The 19288-nt window shown below is 41.7% G+C and overlaps 1 protein-coding gene across 1 annotated transcript in view; it reads left to right on the top strand.

The window, feature by feature from the left end:
• Positions 1 to 19288, top strand: part of AOAH (acyloxyacyl hydrolase) — a gene marked incomplete at its 5' end in the record, with an annotated part of 82151 nt that overhangs the window by 43293 nt on the left and 19570 nt on the right. The window contains 4 exons of the mRNA XM_082045962.1: positions 5142 to 5233; positions 7602 to 7684; positions 14205 to 14241; positions 15253 to 15327. Coding sequence (XP_081902088.1) covers positions 5142 to 5233; positions 7602 to 7684; positions 14205 to 14241; positions 15253 to 15327 — 287 coding nt within the window. The remainder of the gene's footprint in view (positions 1 to 5141; positions 5234 to 7601; positions 7685 to 14204; positions 14242 to 15252; positions 15328 to 19288) is intronic.

The raw sequence follows: 19288 nt of genomic DNA on the forward strand, positions 1-19288 counted from the left end.
TTGAAATGACACATCCTGGATTGTTTTCCCTCATCTGTGGCATATGTGAAATAGGTCTAGTAACTCCAGTGTTGAGGCTTTGAGGCTCCTTCCACAGATACATCTGCAGGTGTTTAGGGGTCATCCAAAGGTTTATAATGGACTTGTCCAAAAGGGAGAAGTTTCAGTACTGACCATAAAATATCACCAACACATTGATGTCAGTCTCTGGGCAGTACCCCAGCATTTCCCATTTTCAAACAACAACAAAATGCGCCTGACTGTGAATTATGCTGAGCCTCAGCTGTTGCAGTTCACTGGCATGGAATGAAGTAATTGAGAAGAACAGATCATTCTAGCAAAGTGCAATTGGGGAGTGGAGATAATCACACAGTTACGCTCCTGTCCTTCGCTGTTGTTTCCTATCCTGAGCTGGTGTCACTCCCTAGCCAGGGAGGACCATGTGTTGTCCTTCTCTGCACAAGGATCTGCTGTACAGGGCTGAGTGGATCATCATTGCCCACTTTCCCTGGTGAAAACCTGCTACTCCTCCACTGATCTCTGTGGAAGAAAGATGTCGACATTTTCTGGAGAACAGTACTTATTCCAAAATACAAGTAGTTACAGTGCTGTTGGAGGTCTGAGAGTTTTCATGCATTTTCCCACTTTTGCTCCTAGATCTCAACTGATTTAAAAGTTGCAGATTAGCAGTTGTTTTCATTTGTTAAACGTTTATGAGCAACGATTAGATGAATGACACTGATGACAGAGCTGATGATGAGTGTAATAAATTAGCACTAATGATAATTGAGATTATCTTGTCTAATAAAGATGGTAATAATACTGATGGTGATGATGATTCTGGCAGTAACGATGGTAGCAGAGCCGTGTAGGCAATAATACTTTTAGACTATATCAGCACTTTGTTATCACTGCCGTGAAGGGTTAGAAAGTGTTTCTCTTGCTTGAATCTTGCTGGTCCACTAGCGGGATGGGCTGAAGGCTGGTAGTGGCACACAGAGGCAGAAACTTCAAGGTAAGGAGACGCAGTGCGGATTATAAAGTGAGTTTTGATGACAATTTGTTACTCTCTGATGGATGCAGAGCAACTTGCATGGGAAGGGAACTGGTGCTCTCTGTGTAAGGCCCAACAAATAGATACTCTCAGTGCCCAACTCCATCTGGCCAGCATGTGAGGAAGATCAATAACTGATTGGAAAGGGAGAAATGGGCTGCTTTCCTTTGCAGAAAAGGTGACTCCAGTTTAGAGTTAGTGGCCTATACTGGGGCAAGGAAGTTACAGCTACCTTGATTTTGAAGTTTTTGACCAACCTGGTACTGCTGAGTCCCAAGGTGTACCCTACAGAGATCTAGCTCAGGTGCAGCAACACAGAGAAAATTATGTTGGAACCATCGCTGAGGACACCTGCCTGCCTGTTCTTGCAAAGGCAGACAGGAACATGGCTCTGTCCTTAACTTGCCATCGCTCCAGTAAATCCAATGCAATTACAGGAAGAGAATTATACAGCTGTAACAAGGGGATGAGTCAACTTTATTTTGGCTTTCTGCTTGTCGATAGGTTTTGGGTTTGCCAGGCTTTTCTTCTTTTAAAAGGTTCAGCAAGAATTGAGCTGAATGTTCATTCCTTTGACCTGAAAATTCAGACACTAAAAATGAAGTGTAATGCAGTGGACATGCACTTGATGATGTTTATCAAAGCAGAAGAAATACTGGGGTGTTTTTTTTTTTTGAGGTGATGGTTTTCACGGAAAGCTAATGTTGAAAATACTGGTGTGTCTAGTGATGGATATTATGCTCCTGCTGCTCTGTCCATCTGCTTGCAATTGACTTCCAAATAGCTACTAAATGCAGCATTTTTCTGTTATATGTCTGGGATAGAAGCTTACTTTTAAATCTCATTTTAGAGACTATTTTATCTGGAGATAAAAGCACTGTATTTATAAATGTGCTGGAAATTATACCCTTTCTAGGAAGATGCATTTTAAAACTCTTGGATCTCTATTTCATGCTGAATAAAGAGAAAAATAAATCCCATGTCTATCTATAATCCCGTAAACATCAACTTGTGCACAAGCTCAAGAGGTTCTCAGTTTTCATTAAAGTAACTGTTTTATACTGTATATTTCCTGTTAAAAGAACCCAATATTTCTTAAAATGCGGATTCAGGCTATTCCGAACACTTATCCCACTGACTTCCTTTTTTTGCACCACTAGAAAAAACAGGAGTTTCACCTGTGATAATCTTATTAAAAACATTTGCTAGCTTCCTTCTAAACCCAGTGAATTGCAGGCAAGTTTATTCCAGGTAGTATTGTGATGACTAAGATGCTACATTTTGGGGGAAATAATAAATTTTCTAATTTCAAACCTATGTCCCATGCAGCTTTACAGAGTAGAAATGCCATGCATACTTTTTAAAAAGACAGGCTGTGCTTTCCTCAAGAGCTCTAAGGCTTCCTTATTTGTATACTTAGAATAAGAAAGTCATCTGCTATACTTAATGCCATCATGAGGATTTGAATATCATTAAAGTCAGTATGAAAACAAATATTCAATTTCCCTTCAAATTAAGGGACACTTCAGTGTTTCCAGGATTTTGACAAGTGCAATTTCTAAAGACCAGCATCACTGTTAGGTTTCCAATGCCATTTTGTGGCCTGATTTTGAAAATCTCCTACCACAACAGCCCCAAACCTTGTTCCATTTAAGCTAACTTGGTCCAGAGCATCTCGGGGTGTGTGTGCACTTAGCATCAGCCATGGCTTTGGTTACACGCTGCAAGAGAATCTGGAGGATTCAGAGAGATGTATTTCGAGGTAGGACACATCTAGGAGGTGAGGACATTCCTTTGAAATGAGACCCATCTAGAGCATTTGAGGCTAAAACATGGCATTTGAAGCTAGGCTGGAATAATTTTCTAATCATTCTCTGCTAAAATCTGGCAGATAGGCTGAAACATGGTTTCTCAGCCAGAATAATCTAGGGAATGGTATTTAAACAAGGCTGTGCTCAGAAGAGTTTTAAACTAAAAGTCAACATAGAGTGTCCCTCTAGAGTGGGACAGATTTGCATCTGAGATTAAGCAAAACACAGTCTGTTAGACCATGCTTTCCAAACTACATCACTGCAGAGTTCAAGGTCTAGAAATTTCCAATAACTACTCATCTTCAACCTTCAGTCCTGAAATATTTTCAAAAGTCTGGCTTTAAGTGCTTTGCTGGAACAGTGTCAATGCTAAACGTATATAAAGTTTTCAAATGCAACTGTAATTCTGGGCTCAAATGTTCCTTTCCAAATCAATTTGCAAGTCAATTAGGTTCTATCTAATTCATATTTAAGCTAAGTTTTCAGGGAAAAAAAAAATGCAGTTAAAAATTATTGGGGCTTGTCCAATGAAAATATTGTTTTAGAGTGCCAGTGGGAAATAATGAGAGAATTGGTCATAGAAGGGTTTGTTTTAAAAATATCTAAACATTTTTGGGCTCTTTTTATACTCTTACATGCTGTGACTTATAAGAGATCATATCTATAGTTTGTTCTATGCTAAGTGACAATTTCAATGTTTCTTTCACCTTTAATGCAAAGCTACAAGGAGGCAAATATTGCAAATGGCTAAGCCATTCTGTACACCTCCACTTCTGCTCACAGTTATGCCCTTAGAATAAGTGCCTCTTTGCATGCAAAACTATCAGATTTGAAGAAGGCAAATCTGGAAGGACACAAACGTGTATTTTTTATATATACATATATATATATGAGAGAGAACCAACTGAAAGATAATTAAACCAGGCCCATTTTCACCCTGGTAACTAATGCAAATCTACTGTAAGTAGGTCAAATATGCTGTTATATGCTTTAAACTGGCATCTGCTCTGCATTAGGCTGCTTAGAGCTTGGCTTCAGGATTTCTCCCACCCCACACAACCCCCATTTTCTCACCTCTCCTCGCCTTTCCCTGCATCTCCCCCATCCTCTTACAGACAAAACCTATAGTCATATACTCAAGCAGAGCTCCCATTCACCTAAACAATAATTTTGTGGGAGTGAGGATTTGGTGGGGACCACAAGCATTAGCTCTTCTGTGGCTCCTCAGTTACCTCTGACCCTCCTGGAGAAAGAATTACTCACCTGCTTGCTGTTTATAGCAGTGAGTGTTTAAGGTAACCCCACAATTGCAGCAAAAGAAAATTAAGCTAATAAATTACATGGATTAAACTAGCCTGTAAGTTCTCTGATTTTATGTTTTGACCTTCTTTTGGTTATTACCTTTTTCATCAACAGTTTTTCAGTGTGAGCACACTGGATTTATGCATTTGTCTTTGCGAGTGTACCCCAGACTAAGAGAAGCTGAAAATTTACTCCATGTTCTCGTCCTTCTGAGGTGGCGCAATTTCTTGAGGCCATTTTTCTCGCCTTTCATGATTTTTGACACATTCACAAATCAAAGTGGAAATAAACAGGGGACTGTGTTTTGAATGTGCAACATGGCTTGCATCTGCATAGAGACAGTCACTTAAAAAAATCATTAAGGACTAAAAAACATAGAAGGGTAAAGGTTGCATCTGTTTGCATGGAAAGGTTATAGCAGAGCATGCCTTTTTCCTCCCTGGTCCCTTCCATGCTTAGGGGCCTTTCTGACTCTGTTTCTTCAGTGACAACCCAGAAATTTGCAGTGAGGACCAGGCAGAGGTTTTTAGGGTGTCAGATGTCTGCAGTTCATCCTGCAAGAGAGCTTTGAGTGAATTTGGTGTTGTCCCTCTGCCGTATATGCATCTCCCCTCGTGCCCAAGGAGACCTACCTTTGGACAGGACAGATGTTGCCGCAAACATCTGCCACCTTGGTGGTCTGCACCTGCAGTACGTGCTCCACCTCAGGAGGAGTTTTGGGCTCTTCCAGAATTAAACAGTGCCAGGAGATGCAGTTCAGATTTCTCTTCTGCTTTTCCTTCCTCTGTCTCTTGATATGCCCATCTTAAAATAGTCAGCTTTTTAAGTATATGCATAAATAATTACTGCTACAGCTATAGTTACAGTCGCTTCTGCCCAGCTAATGCTCCAGCTAAGAAGTGCTCAAGTTTGCTAAAAGGATTGTTTTGTCTGTGAGGGTGAAACTGTGTTGATTTTAAAATTTCTCTTTTCAGAAATCATTTTCTAACCTCCCAATGGCTTTGACTGATGAGTTTGACTGGCCCCAGTTCTCGGAGATCACTGGATTTCTGAACTCCACCATCGGGTAAGACAACAGGCGGGGTGGCCAAGTCGTAGAAAGTCTGAAGGTCCCTCAAAGCACAGCAAAACAAAAAAAATGCTTGAAAGATAAAAATGCTAGTCAGCTCTGCTTCTGCTCTTTTTAAAATCAAAATCAACATGGGATCTAGGGATTTAAAGAAACCTTTTAAATATATAGACAATGCACAATACTCTAGCCCAGTCAGTCTTCCTGAAATTCAGGGTAGATTTTAGAGCTGGTCAATCTGTAATTTAGAAGGAGAAAAAACTGAATAAAGAAAAAGCAATCTTGCTTTTCTCCAAAGTTTTGGAGCACATGAAAGGGAAGCATTGCTGAAACTAACAAAAAAATCAGTATTTTCTTTTTTTTTTTCCCTACTGTTTCTTTTTTTGCTGCTGAAACAATGGAATATATGGTAATCCCAGGTTATTTCATGGTCTTCCCCTTTTTTGGGCAATCTTGCTTCTCCTTTTTTTTTTTTTTTTTTTCCACATTTAGAGGGAAGTAGCAAAAGATGAATTCAGAAGTGCCTGTGACCTAATTTGCTGCGTTACATTGCTCATGTGGATGGAGAAGGATGCAGGGGTAGATGGAAGAAAACAAGTCTCTGCCAAAAGGGAAGAAAAATAAGTCCAAACACAAATAAAGCACCTTGGAATGCCTGCAGTTTTAATTGTGAAGTTAAAAAAAAAAATTAATAATTTTGTTAATCATCTTTCTGGCCAGCATTAAGACGCCCTTGACCCCTGCCAGATCGGATACAATCATCAACAGTGCTTGTTTGGTCTGAATTTCAGATAATTTTTATTTTATATGTCTAAGATAGGTCACAGATATAGTGAAATGCCAAATCAAGCATGAGTCAAGCCTAAAGAGGCTCTCTACCAACAGAATTTGAAAGTTGGCAGAATGTATTTTTTTCCAGGAAAAAAATCTGTTGCACCATACACTTGTACTTTTGCTTCCTTTTTTCTCCCTGTGCAAAACCCAGGCTCCTAGTCTCAGCTGCTGTCATACAGTCTATGCTTTAAGGAGGTACACTATTTGACAAGCCAGCAGAGAATATCTATGCAGCCTCCTTTTTTGGAGTCAGCAGCAAAACCGACCTTTAAAAAGCTATTACGATGTCCAACTACTCAATACACAGTGTTTAACTGAAGTTCACAAGTGATCAGAGCTTGGTATTGACCCTGAAGTTGTCAGTGATAGGCCTTGGTTCAATGTTTAGTTTTAATCTCTTTTCTAATCTTTTAATAGTTGCCACATCGGGGGAAAAAAAAATAAATAAAAGGACTGTTTGGGACTTCAAGGCATTTTTAAGAGAGGAATCTCAAAATCCCACATCTCAATGACAAAGTGTAGTGCAGACTGCTCTGGCAATGCGCAGTGGGAGGCTCCCATTTACTCCAAGACTGCAGAAGTAGAGACACAAATTGATGTGTTCCATGCCCATCTTTCCCACTCCTTGATGGATGAACGAGGACACTACTTTTTAACTAATATCCTCTGACCCAGATCATCTATTCGCTTCTCCTCATCCACCCATCTGCTATGCTGAACACCAAAGAGCTTGACCATTTCTTGTGTAGTGCATTGCATGGTGACTGGTTGATGTTCTCCTGCATTTCTATGTAGGTAGTTACTTTTTATTGCTGGTTTCAAAACTTGTCATTGTCTTCTGTTTCTCTGCATTCATCCAATTTCACTGTTCTTAAGGCATTGTGTTCAAGTTATCTAATTCCTTCGGTGTCTATGTTCAAACAAAAAATCACCAGCCTGGATCAAGATGACCATGTACTCATGGCTGGGAGTGTGGTCTTTTCATCAGCTTCCTTTTGGCCTGTTACCCTTTTCATTTGCATTTTCATTTTTCTCAACAGTGCAAACTAAAGAAGAGAACTAATTACAATTAAGCATAACCTGTTTTCAGATCAATCCTTCCAAAATATATGGCATTGAGAAATGAATGCCTTGCCAATATTTCTTCTCTCTTATTTACTGTTCCATAACAACCAATTGAAAAGTCAATTAGTGAGCAATCAGCAGGATTGTTTTGATAAATGATGTATAACAAAAAGGTTTTTAAACACCTTATCTGAAAGACCAACATAAAAGCACCCTGGATGGAACAATTTCAAAGAAACTCTCCATGAGTTTATAGTTTCTGAGAGGATATCTTGGCTTCCATTTTAGGCCAACCTGTTAAAGGTGAAAAAGATTTATGACCACAAAAAAAAGAGAGATGGTCAAATAGAAGTATACGCATAACTGGGGCACAGAGTTGTTCAGAGATTAAAACACACTTCATTTTTAATATCATCTGTGTTTTCATCATGAGTTTAGCAGCTTGCATTTTCTCAATTTATTTTAGAGGCTGGACAGACTCTCTGTATCTACGTTTACGCAGGAGAAATCGCTGTAATCACAGAGACTTACAGAACATTTCCCAAAATGGTATGTTAAATTTTTCAATTTCTTTTTCTCAGCCTTATTAGTCTGATACTTGATGCTGCATTAATGAACATCTTTCAGAGACAAAGAGAAACCCCCTTCTGATTGCGTGAGTTTCTCATGGGAAAATAGAGAACAGCACTTATTTAACTCAGTGTCTTTTCTTCTAGCTCGGAGTAGGGAGGTGTGTGGCTTGATCACTTCTATCCATGCACAAAGAATTTTCACTGGGCTAAAAACCAGTGTACCCCACTGTAACTCTGTGGGTTTGTTTTTTTTCTTTGGCCATAGCCAAAAGGGGGGATTTAGAGGGATGTCACTAGTAGTGATGGAGCTAAAACTCTGCCCTACATCTTCTCCAGAGGCAGTGGCATGGTCTCCTCTTGCCTGTACCCTCCTGCTCTGCACTCCCATGCGGGATGCTGGGGAGGTCCTATACTGCACCCCACAGCAGCACAGGGGACTCACAGGGCTGCCACACCAGCTGGCAGAGTGGGCACAAAACAGTCATCAGTCTCATAGCAAGGGTGTCCATGAAATCCTGTGACATCCTGTGGAGCTGGAGACCAGCAAACCTCTTGTAAAACTTGAGAGGCCAGTGGTGCAGGCATCTTCATGTGCTCTTAGAAAAGATTTTAAAAGAATAATCAAGGACACACAGGTAAACCAAAACTGGGACAAAATTTAACACTTAAATTTTAATTAATTCATTAATTTCATGAGACTGGCTTAACACCTCTCTATGAAATAACATCTTGAGTTGCCAAGGGTATATGCAACGGACCTAATATATCTCGAATTAAATGTCTTGCATGGTACCTCACAGGAAATGCTTGTGTACAGTGAAGAAAGGAAGATTAATACAAGATATAAGAGGTGGGTGGAGAACCACCTAAGAGGGGAAGAGCAGTGGGTTTGAGCAGAGGACCTGTGTTCCTCATGCTCTCTCCTGAGGGTAATGCTGCTTAAGACTTGGTGTGCTCACCTGAGAACAAAGACCAAGGTGCATGCTGGACAGCATCTGTAAATGATGCAAAATTCCATATTAACCATCCTGAATTGGGCCACTTTCTTTCATAGGAATAATTTAGGTGAGCTTGGGAACAGCAGTGACAGAAATTGCAGAAAATACAATTGTACGATACATGCATTTCAGAGCTAATGATGAAACTCTTGTCTGTACACTAGTGGCTCATCAGCCAGAGATAGCGGCAGGAGAGAGGCATTGGGATGCAAAGGGGAATTTCAAGGAACAGTTGGTAGTGCAGGATAAAGCTGGAAAGAGACCAAGGCAGTTGCAAAATGCATCATGCACAGTATTTTCTCTAGAGACAGTCCTTCCTCGTATAAGCCACTGATAAGACCTCAGAATTTGGTCCCCTTTGCTTAGGGAGGACAGATTTAGGTGGGAATAGATGCAGAGAAGGGCTTTGGAGAAGATTAGGGCAATGGAGATTTCTGAAGGGATGTTAAGACACCTTGGCAATTGAGCAAAGCAAAAATTAAAAGGGATTACAACAACATGGATTTAATTAATCATTAATCCTACCTCTATTTGGAGAGGAAATTTTTTAAAAAGGTTACTATCAAGGAGAGAGAAACTAGAATAGCCCTCAAAATCAAGGAGTGGGGACAAAACAGAAACCCTGAGTTGTTTCAAGACGGAGTTTGATTAAATTTGTCAAAGGGATTTTATGAAGAGATGACAGTAATCTCCCTTAGAAATTAATGTTTATGATGTTAGCTTTTGTGTGTTGGATTAGGTGATGTCCCCAACAGCAGGTTTAAAAGATACTTGATTATTCTATGATTATCTCATTGTGTTTCTATTGTATTTAATTAATTTTTGTGCTTCAGAAAACTGGCTGTAGAAGCTTGGGAAAATTTATTCTCCTTGGGTAGATAATTTGGATTTCCATAAGAGTGCTCTTCCTCTACAACAGATGAGTCATGTGGACTGCGAGTGAGGAGCTCTGCTGCCCCTAGTAATACTTAGAAACTTGTTAAAAGCTCCGAATTTCCTTTGAGATTTAGGATCAGAAAGGGTCTGCCCCAGCCCCCCACCTTTGACTGACAGAGATCTTACCAGGCAGAAAAGGTTGCAGGGATGGTGACATGAAGCAAGGATCACTTCCAAGCTCAGATGGGCATTTTTGCCTAAAAAATTGCCTTCTGGTGCCAGCACTGATGACATTGGCAATGCCTCTCATTCACCTGTGGCACACGTGGTGCTCCTGAGGCTCTGGGTCTTCTGCACAAGTGTTTTACAATCTATTTGGTGTCATGGGTTGGGAGGTTCTTTCTCATCTGTAAGCGCAGGGCACTAGAACTGGTGGCTCCCATTATTGCAGTTCCCTATATGTGCTTTCTGGTGAAAAAATTTTAAAAAAGGCCAAAATAGATGGTCAATGGATGACTAAGTGTCAGTGGTTCTTCTCATTTATATCCAGTTCATCTCAGTACCCGGTATGCTATTACCGTGTTCTGCCTTCTTTGAGTTAATGGGGGTTGTACTTTCTGCTCTTCCTTTTTTCCCAATTCCATCACAGACCTTTTTTTTTTTCTTTAAAGTCTCTCACTGTGTTCATCATTCCTTTTTCTCTCCACTTCACATATCTCCTTTCCACTTACCCTACAGACACCTGCAGGATATCTGCAGGATAAAAGGAGGTGAACCTGTGTCAGGGAAAAGGCTCTGAAGAAAATTGAGAAGGGAATTTAAAAAGGGGGAAATTACAAGTGACAGAAAAATCCCAGGATATCTTCCCTCAGTATCTTCTCTTAATCATTGCACAAACACTGCATTGTAAAGGTTTGCTTTTCTTGCCTCATTTGGCATAGTAGTTTCCCTGAATGAGAGAATTTGAATGGCTGCTCTTAATGACCTGACCTTAGCCCCACCTGGAACAACTTAACCTTTCTCTGAAAATTATGATTCACAACCCCACATATGCGCAGTGAGAGGATGAGACACTAGAGATACAGTTCTGATGGGGGAGGCATGCAGCCAAAAGCCCAGGGATGGCAAGCCAAGCTGGAGACCAAGAACAGTGGTCATCTCCAGCCCCTCAGCGGAAATACCAGTGCTGTGTCAGAGCTCAGCATGGAGGGACTTTCCCCCATTACCATTCCCAGGACATACATCTTAAGCCTGGAGGAAGGCTGCCTCAACATCCATGCTAGCAGGATTTCTGCCTTTCTTAAAAGATCCCATTATCTTAAAAAATCCCATTATCCCCTGCAGATGGTGGACCTTTCCCTCCTGTGCAGCCTGCTGAGGGGTAGGGTGTTTACCCAGGGACAGGGATGGTGCCCCTCAGCTCTCTGTTTATATTACCTATGATCTGTGTATTTATTTGCATCAGAATCGCTGGTGTTCATTTTGGGTGATCAGCTTTGCTCACCGAACACCCCACAAGGCATTTGGTATATGAGGTATAGGTTAATAATCTAAAGCAAATCTGTTCTATGCCACCATTACTGCTTTCAGCTTGTGGCTGCACAACAAGCTGCTCATAGTCCTAACTAATGTTTTCCGCCCAAGTGGCTTCCTGAACAGTTTTCTACAGATAATTTTTACTGGTCCATTGTTTCCAATATGGTTTTGGTGTCTGGCCTTCCAGCAGCTTCACACAGGTTTGTAGGCCATGTGCTGATTTGGGGTTCTGACTGGATGAGCGGGATCCTTAGGCATGAGGGCCAGGAATGAACGCTCAGGTGTGGAGTCACAAAGTTCTTCTAAATGTTCTCCAGCATGTGTTGAAGATCCCTCGTTTTGATAGGAGTATACTGATAGCAAAATCAGTTGCTAAAATATTCCAACAAATCATTAGGTAAACATGGCGAAAATGAAGACCCTCAGAATTTCTAAATAGTTACAGAACAATCTTGTGATTGTCATCCATGTTTTGTATTAGGTACTTGGATAATGTATGCTATTTCAAAACACAGGTATTGTATATTCCTTTGCCATTTGTAATCTGATCTGTCTCTTTGAGGTTCTTGCCACTGACCAGAAAAATTATGCCTTGTTAGCACATGCTATGGCTCACTGAACCACCAAGCACCAGATATCTCACATTGGCTTCAAAAACATTTAAGAAGTAATAACTTTTCTTTTTCCTTCATGTCTTGGAAATTGTAGCCCACCTGGAGTTCATTTGGGGAAACCAGAGACATTTTCCTTTGCAGTGTTAAATTTCCAATTGCTTTTACAGCAAAAAGGACCAAGGATTAGAGGGCCATCAGCTATTCTCAGCCATGCAGTCCTTTTGTTGCTATCTGGACCCAGGCTCTTTCAGCACACGTTAGTGCTGCTCCTTGTCAGCCACATAAGGTATGAGAGCAAGAAAATCAAGAAGTGCATCTGAAGTATAGCAAGGTTTATGAAAGCTGGGGTTGCTTGCAAGCAGAAACAAACCCAACCCTGACTTCTCAAACTAAAACTAAAAAATGTCACTGGTCTGAAAATGTTTGGCAAGCAACAGAGAAGGGGGCAGGAAGGGTCCAGGAATAGCTGCCAGGACATTCAGCTGCGTGAGGGTAGCTGTTCAGACTCATCCCATTTTGAATGTTTTCATTACAGATTGCTTCCTGTGTCACAAAAACTTCCTTGAAGACTCAATTTACCCATGAAAACAGTTCTCTAAAAACTCACTTCATTTTCTTGATGTTTTTACTTGATTTGTAACTGTGCTGATGCTTTCCACAGAGCTGCTTATAACTGCCTGCGCTGGTGGGGGTAATACACAACCAAGAACAGCTTCCTACTTTTTTGTAAATACTTTTTTAATTTTTAGAGATCCCAGCAGTTTATTTGTGCTGGAACTGCAGCCTCAGTCCAGGAAGCCATGCAGCAGAATGGCTTAACAGAGGGGTGTTGAACTCTAGCTAAAAGAAGGCTATTAAACAGAAAAAAAAATCTACTGGTGGTAGTTATGTTCCAAGCTGTATTTTCTAAGGATTTTGTGGGGTTCTTATTCTACTGAAAAGAGCTTCTCAGCAGAAGGGCTGGATTTTGAATGGACCGGCAACCCTCAGGAGAGAAGCAGCAGACAGATATATTCACTTTTAGCCTGGAAGAACTGGATTATTTAAAACATAAAGGATTCCTTGATATATGTGATTGGCATCGCTGCGAGTGATAATAACAAAGGCACCACTATTAAAATGCAAAGTGTACCATTGCTACCTCAGGGGTTTATCTCTTAGATCTTTCCCTAATACCAATCCAGCAGGGATTTAACGATGTTCTGTCCACAAGTTTCTCCCCAAGAGCTGCGGGGAGGACAGGATTTGCTCCTCAAAGCAAGTTTCAGAGCCACAATGCAGAAAAGAGAAGAGAGACCAGGGAAGAGCTGAGTGAAGAATAGAAGAAGCATAACACAAGAGGAGAAGGAGTGAGAAAAGAGAGTGAAAATACTGCAAAATAAAAGCCAGTACAACCTGTAGGGCCTGCTTCTCTGAAGTTTATATTTCTGTACATTGCTGTGAGGTGTGCTTCTTGCAATCACAGTCCTGGTCTGATCTTGAACAAAGCATAAAGCCCTTTTTGTCTCTTTGTTTGCTATCGTTCTTGCATCGCAGGTGATGGACTTTGATTTGCACGCTGTGGGTAGCTGGGATGTATATGCGTAACCTTTAAAGACCTGCTAGTAAGTTTTATGCATAAAAGCTTTCCTAATTGGGAATGCTTTTCTCATTCAAGACATAAATGAAGAATTGTAGGCACTCACAGATGCTTAGGTGTAGCTAGCTCTTTTCCCGGAGAAGGAGAGTTTTGTATCCAACCAGTTGGGCAGATTACCATTGAAATGCAGAACTTTTTGGGAGGGGTGCAGCTGGCCTAATGCTGTTTTTCATAAGACTGCCACTCATGGGGAGAGCAATGCAGACATCCAAATGTTGGTATCTAGTGCTGTTTAAGATGCTTTACAGTATCTTTCCCACTGCCAGCTGCCTTTCCAGAAGTGCACAATCTCTCAGGCATCCTGTGTTGTATCTGCCAACCCTGCTGCAGGTGTCTTGGATACTCTGGGATGTCAAAAATGGCACTTGGTGCCTATGTTTAGGACCTGAATCTGTCCCAACATGGTATAGCTGTGAGACGCTTACTCTCTCAGAAGAGTGAGAACAGTTCTCTTTGCAATTTATGGGGAAGTTAAAAGTAGATCAACTATTGACAAGTCAGGTTGGCTGGTTTACAAGAGACTACAATGTTCAACAGATGGGAAGAAGCTGCCAGATCTAGATTAAAAGCTGGATCCAAACAACCCAGCACTTAAAAGTATTTGATTTCCTGCAGTCTGAAGCTCAGGACTCAGGTGAGAGGCAGTAGGCCCCTGGATATTGCTGGATAGTGCCAGCACCCAAAAAGCTTGCAGAGAAGGCTTGTTGTTCCATTTTTATTTTTAATGTTTCTACATTCTTGGAAACATGCAATGAAGTTGGGTTTTGCATGTTCTTTTGTTTGTCACTATAATGATGTTCTACTATTTCTCTTATTCCCACTATGTGTGATCAGGTGGTTCTTCAGGAAACCTCCGCTATTTAATAAAAAGGTGAGTGTTTAATGGGATTCCAGTACTGATTGGAAGTACACAAGTGTTTCTGGAGTCTTGCTTCTTGGAAATAAACAAGCAAAGTACTGTAAAGAATGCATTATGCACAAATGTCCCAAAAAGCACAGCTTCCCTGGGCCACTGTGCTCTGAAGTGCTGGCTATTTGTTCTCTGCTATAAACGTTCATCAACAGAAGAAAAACTGTCACCATCTCCAGGGCCTTGGTCTTAGCCCAGTTAAGCCAATGGAGCGTTTCCAATGATTTTAGGGAAGAGATTAAGCCTTTCCCTAAATCTGTGCTTTGTGTCCCCCTAAATGTGCTACTCCTGATGTGTAAAAATGTAGACAGACATGGGCAGGCCCACTGTGTTATCTCCATATGGACATGATTGAGTAGCTACTGGATAGTGAGCGGCAGCAACTCTCCTTTTCAGATGAATTTGGATGGGCTGTGGGTCAGCTGGGTTTGATTTAGTTTGCTTGATGCTGACATAGTTCACATCCTAAGGGATTTATTGTTCTCTCCTCCAAAAAAAGTAGTAATGAATCCTTGCCCTCTAGCACTGATCTTTAAACCACATCCTGATTCAATCTTGAGCCCAGTCCTACACATAAACTTAGTTGTCAGCCAAACATAGTCTTCTTCTCCCATCTCTGATTAAAAACTTCCCATCTTGATTTATGTCTTTGCCCCAGGATGAAACTACTTAATTTGGCTTCTGAATAGTACAAAGAAGATAGAAAGCCAGCAGGAAAAACACTGAAGATGACAAGTCCATGAGGGACAAAAGGGAGAAGTGAAAAACAAACAAATGAACAAAATTTCAGAAATGTTACTAAAATATAAAACTGCAGGGAAAAAAATCTCCCAAATTTAGAAGCATGGTCATCTGAGCATTGGCCAAATCTAAATGAGCTAATTCCAACCGTGATCTCATGCAAGCATGGTGTGTGATTCAGACACTGAGAATGTATTTCCCCATTAATATGGCTGTGTATTTATCTTTTAGCCTGGCCAGAAACCAGCTGTTGGACAATCCAGCCATAGTTATCTATGCTACAATTGGGAATGATGTCTGCAATGGGTAAGGTGTAAACCAAATTAACATTCAGAGTATCATAAATTTGACTTCTTTGGAGTATTGCTGGCTGCTTGGACATTTATGTCTCACTGCTTTGCGCTTCCCTGTGCTGGCATTTTTCTTTGCTATTGGTCTGTGCTTCATTCGTATTTTTCTGCTGAAAGTGCTGGTTGTTGCCTTACCTGTATTTGTCATAGTCACCTACTTGTCCTCATTCAGAGCTTGTCTTTTTTTCTTTCTTTTACAACCTGGTAATAAAGTGACCAATAGCATGTCTGAAGTAGAATATTTCTAACTTAGTAGATGAAACAAAGTATAACAACAACAAGAGGGGGAAAAAAAAATTAAAAATAGTTTAAAAGCATATATATGCGTCTTACCCAGTGTGTCACCTCCTGTCAGCAGGTAGAGCATGACTGGTTTACCTTTTCTGAAGAATGACAACTTAGTGCCCTGTTGAGGTCTATTTTCACCCTGCCTCAGCTGCACGCTGCCTGCAGTCTTTGCTGTGCTCTCCTGACAAGGTTTTTTGTCTTTCTGGCTTTACTCACGTCATAAGCTCAGCAGGAGAATGAACTGAAGCTTTCAAAACTAATAGTTCTGGCATTATCCATTAACAATGCTCTCAGGGACGCCAAGAGGTCACTAGTTGGATGCTTCCCTTCCTCCTGGCAGTGGGAAGGCAATAAACACCAGGCCAATGCACAGCACATACCTACCACAGTTTTGGTTTTGCAGGTGGTCCAAGTGCTGTTTTTAGTTAACATTATTTTCACCATGATGAATCTTCAGGTTTTATTTTAAGCATAAGAAATACATATGACTGATGTGGAGACTTTAGAAACATTCATTTTACTAAATGACGTACGCTCAGCTAAGTCCCCTTCCGGAGCCTTTGAAGAGTCTCACCTGCAGATCGCGTAATAAAGTTGGAGCTATTATGCAGGCTTTCAGGATTCACAACTAAAATATCCTGGTTTTGGTACCCTAAAACTTTGTTGAACAGCAAGTGCTTGGGTTGAAACTTTGCACATCAGGTGTTGTGCTCCAGACAGGGACGGCCAAAGGCCAGGCAGGGCTTTCCCTGCTGCTGCAGCACCTGGGAGCCCTCAGATGGGCTAGAGCTTGTAGGTCCTTCCCTGGTAGCAAGCAGAAATAACCTCCCATGACACCTTCAACCTTGGCATCTCCCTCTGGTGTTTGTGCTTTCCCTACGCCACTGCCCAGAACTGCCAGATCTGCCCTCAGCACCACCCTCCTGTTACGGGAAGAGCATGCAAATCCTCAAAAGTAACACCACCACCGTTCAGCTGAGTGGGAAAAAGCAGTCACAGACCTCCTGATACTTGCTGACAAGACTGTCCTTTGCCCTTGTTTATTGAGAAGCTTATGGAGGTATCATTACAACCACCCCCAGGATGATGAGCCCCCGGCGCCAAATAGCACCTTCAATAAAGTCTGTGGCTCCTCCCACTGAGTCTCTTGAGGTGTCTTCTCCCAGGCTTGGCCCAGGCTCTGTTGTGTTCATATTTCAGTTCTGCTGTTTCACTAGCTTTGCTAAAAGCACCTCTTTTTCCTTTGTTTTATTCCTCATTCTGCAGGTTATTCTCTTCACTTGCCCTGTCTTTAACACTGATTTCTATTCTTGCCTGAAGTAAAAAGAAATTTTCCACAAATTTAAACCATTTTGACCTCGCCTCGCCCATTTGTATGTTACAAAACAGTATTTATTACTTGAAACTCTGTTGTCTTTTTATCCCAGCTTCTGTTACCTGGCAGAGACACTTTCGTCTGCTCAAATTCTCTCTGCTCTCTGTTTTCTTCCAACACATTTACAGCATCAAAAGAGGCTATCAGGCTGTAGTGATCCCTGTGACTCCAGCAAGGAAAGATGCTGCAGCTTCTGTAGCAACATGCTGTTTCCATCAAGTGGGTTGTACAGTGGAAAGAGGTTTTTTCAGCATCCGGTCACCGTGTGTAGCTGCCCTTGCCCTGATGTACCCACAGAGGTTACGGAGGATGTGGAGCATCTGACAGGCTTGCCTTCAAACCTTGGGGTTGACAAATAAAAAAGCCTCTTCAAGGACAGCTTTAAACTGCAGTAATAGAGCCTTTCTGGCCACGTCCTGTATTTTACCTTCAAAAGGTAAAATGTGCTGAGCACACTGGAGACACAGCCCATAGCCAAAGGATTGCTAAAATGCCAGTATTTAATTCCATGCAAAGTGCGGGGCAATGAGTAATATAGATGTTTGTGGAGGAGAAAGATAATGAAATTGGCATCCTGTGTTACGTGTTCCCAGTAGTCTCCACATTGTGGTGTCCAAACAGGGGGGTTAGAAAAATAAAGACAGATGGCAACGGTATCTCTCAGCCCACTGAGGTGTAAATGTGGGACACATAAACCTAGAAAAGAAAAAAAAGAGACAAGAAAATAATGAGTACCAGCAGTCTCAAATAATGTACAATTATCACACCTATTAGTTGTATTTGGGGTAATGCACCATTTATCCAGCCTCTCTTTCCCAGCTTTGCAGTTATGACATCTACAACAAACAGAAAGGTGACAGCAGCAAAGCGGGGTGAGCAGGCAGCGATTGGGAAGGAAATTTGTACAAGCTGACACTGGCACCAGCAAGAGAATAACATGCCCTTATTGTAAGGCCACTTTTCACCAAAGCACTGCTATACCCCTGCAGCCCTAAGAATAGTATGCAATCATGGAACACATCTAGCGCTCGTGTCCTGGGCATGCCACCTGTCTGCAGTGATCTGGAGCTGAACTGTGGATCCAGCTTTCCACGTACGTGCATGTGGCACGTGTGTGTGCACGTGGTGTGAACACTCACCAGGTCATCGCCCCATGTGCCCAAACCCTGGGCGTGTAACAGCATGTGGCTGGAAAGCAGAGGTGTAGCTGAAACCTCGGCTGGGGGGATATTTGTATGGAGAGGGGGGAATTGCTGCCCTGCAGGACATGGCAGGCCAGGCCCACGAACTTCATGCAGAAGGAGGGTGGAGAGCTGTGTTTGGACTATGCCAGACCCAGTTATAAGGGATTGGAGGAGGTCTCTGTGACAGAGGAGAGCTGGAACAGCTTTGCACAGGTTGCATGAGGCTATCTGGCCTCTCTGTGTTGTATGTGTGGTGGGGTACACATGGTGGTGTGACATCCAGGAGCTGTGTATTTGCGTATTGTAGTGGGGTAGGGAGAGTTCCCTAAAATACCCAGCTCCAATGCAGCAAGAATCCTAATATTAACATCCTCTTGCTATATTCTGGTGCAATAAACTGTGGCCAACATCAGCTTCCAGAGGTTCCAGGTGGACAGAGGTGGTAACTGGCTGATGCCTCCTAGGGGGACTATATGAGGGTACCACAACAGCCCCCAGTCCTCACCCAGGCACCTTGAAGTCATTATGGCAGAGCCCAAAACAAACATGACTACAAGACATCTTGCTTCTCGGTCAGTTTTAATTTCATAACCTGACACAGAAAGGATATGTGAAGAAACACACTGAAATACTTGCCTGACTTCAGCAGAGAATGACAAAAGAAAGTGAAATTATGAATGTCATATTAATTTCATCTCACTGGTGTGTTAACTTGTGGTAGAGGCTTTACATCAGAGCAGTGCTTTGAAATCAAGTGCTGTTATACCTGTAGGCAAAATGAAGTAATTTAAGGGCAAAACCACAGTCTTATCTCAAAAGTACCTTGCTTGGGTGGTTGTTACAAGGATAAGCCTGAATCTTAATGCTGTTTTTCAGTTCTCCCTAACCAGAAAGTCTCAAACGCTTCAGCAACACATACTGCATTAAGAAAAATTTCTGGGCTCAGGGAATTCATCTAATTATTATTTTGTGTGCAAATTGCAGCCCACTGAAGAATCCCAAATTCTTGCTAGGGAACAGCGTTCTCTCACATGGGACTCAGCATCTCCACCCCTCGAGCACAAACATTT

Source organism: Streptopelia decaocto (assembly GCF_964273445.1).
Source record: "Streptopelia decaocto genome assembly, chromosome: 2".
NCBI lineage: Eukaryota > Metazoa > Chordata > Aves > Columbiformes > Columbidae > Streptopelia > Streptopelia decaocto.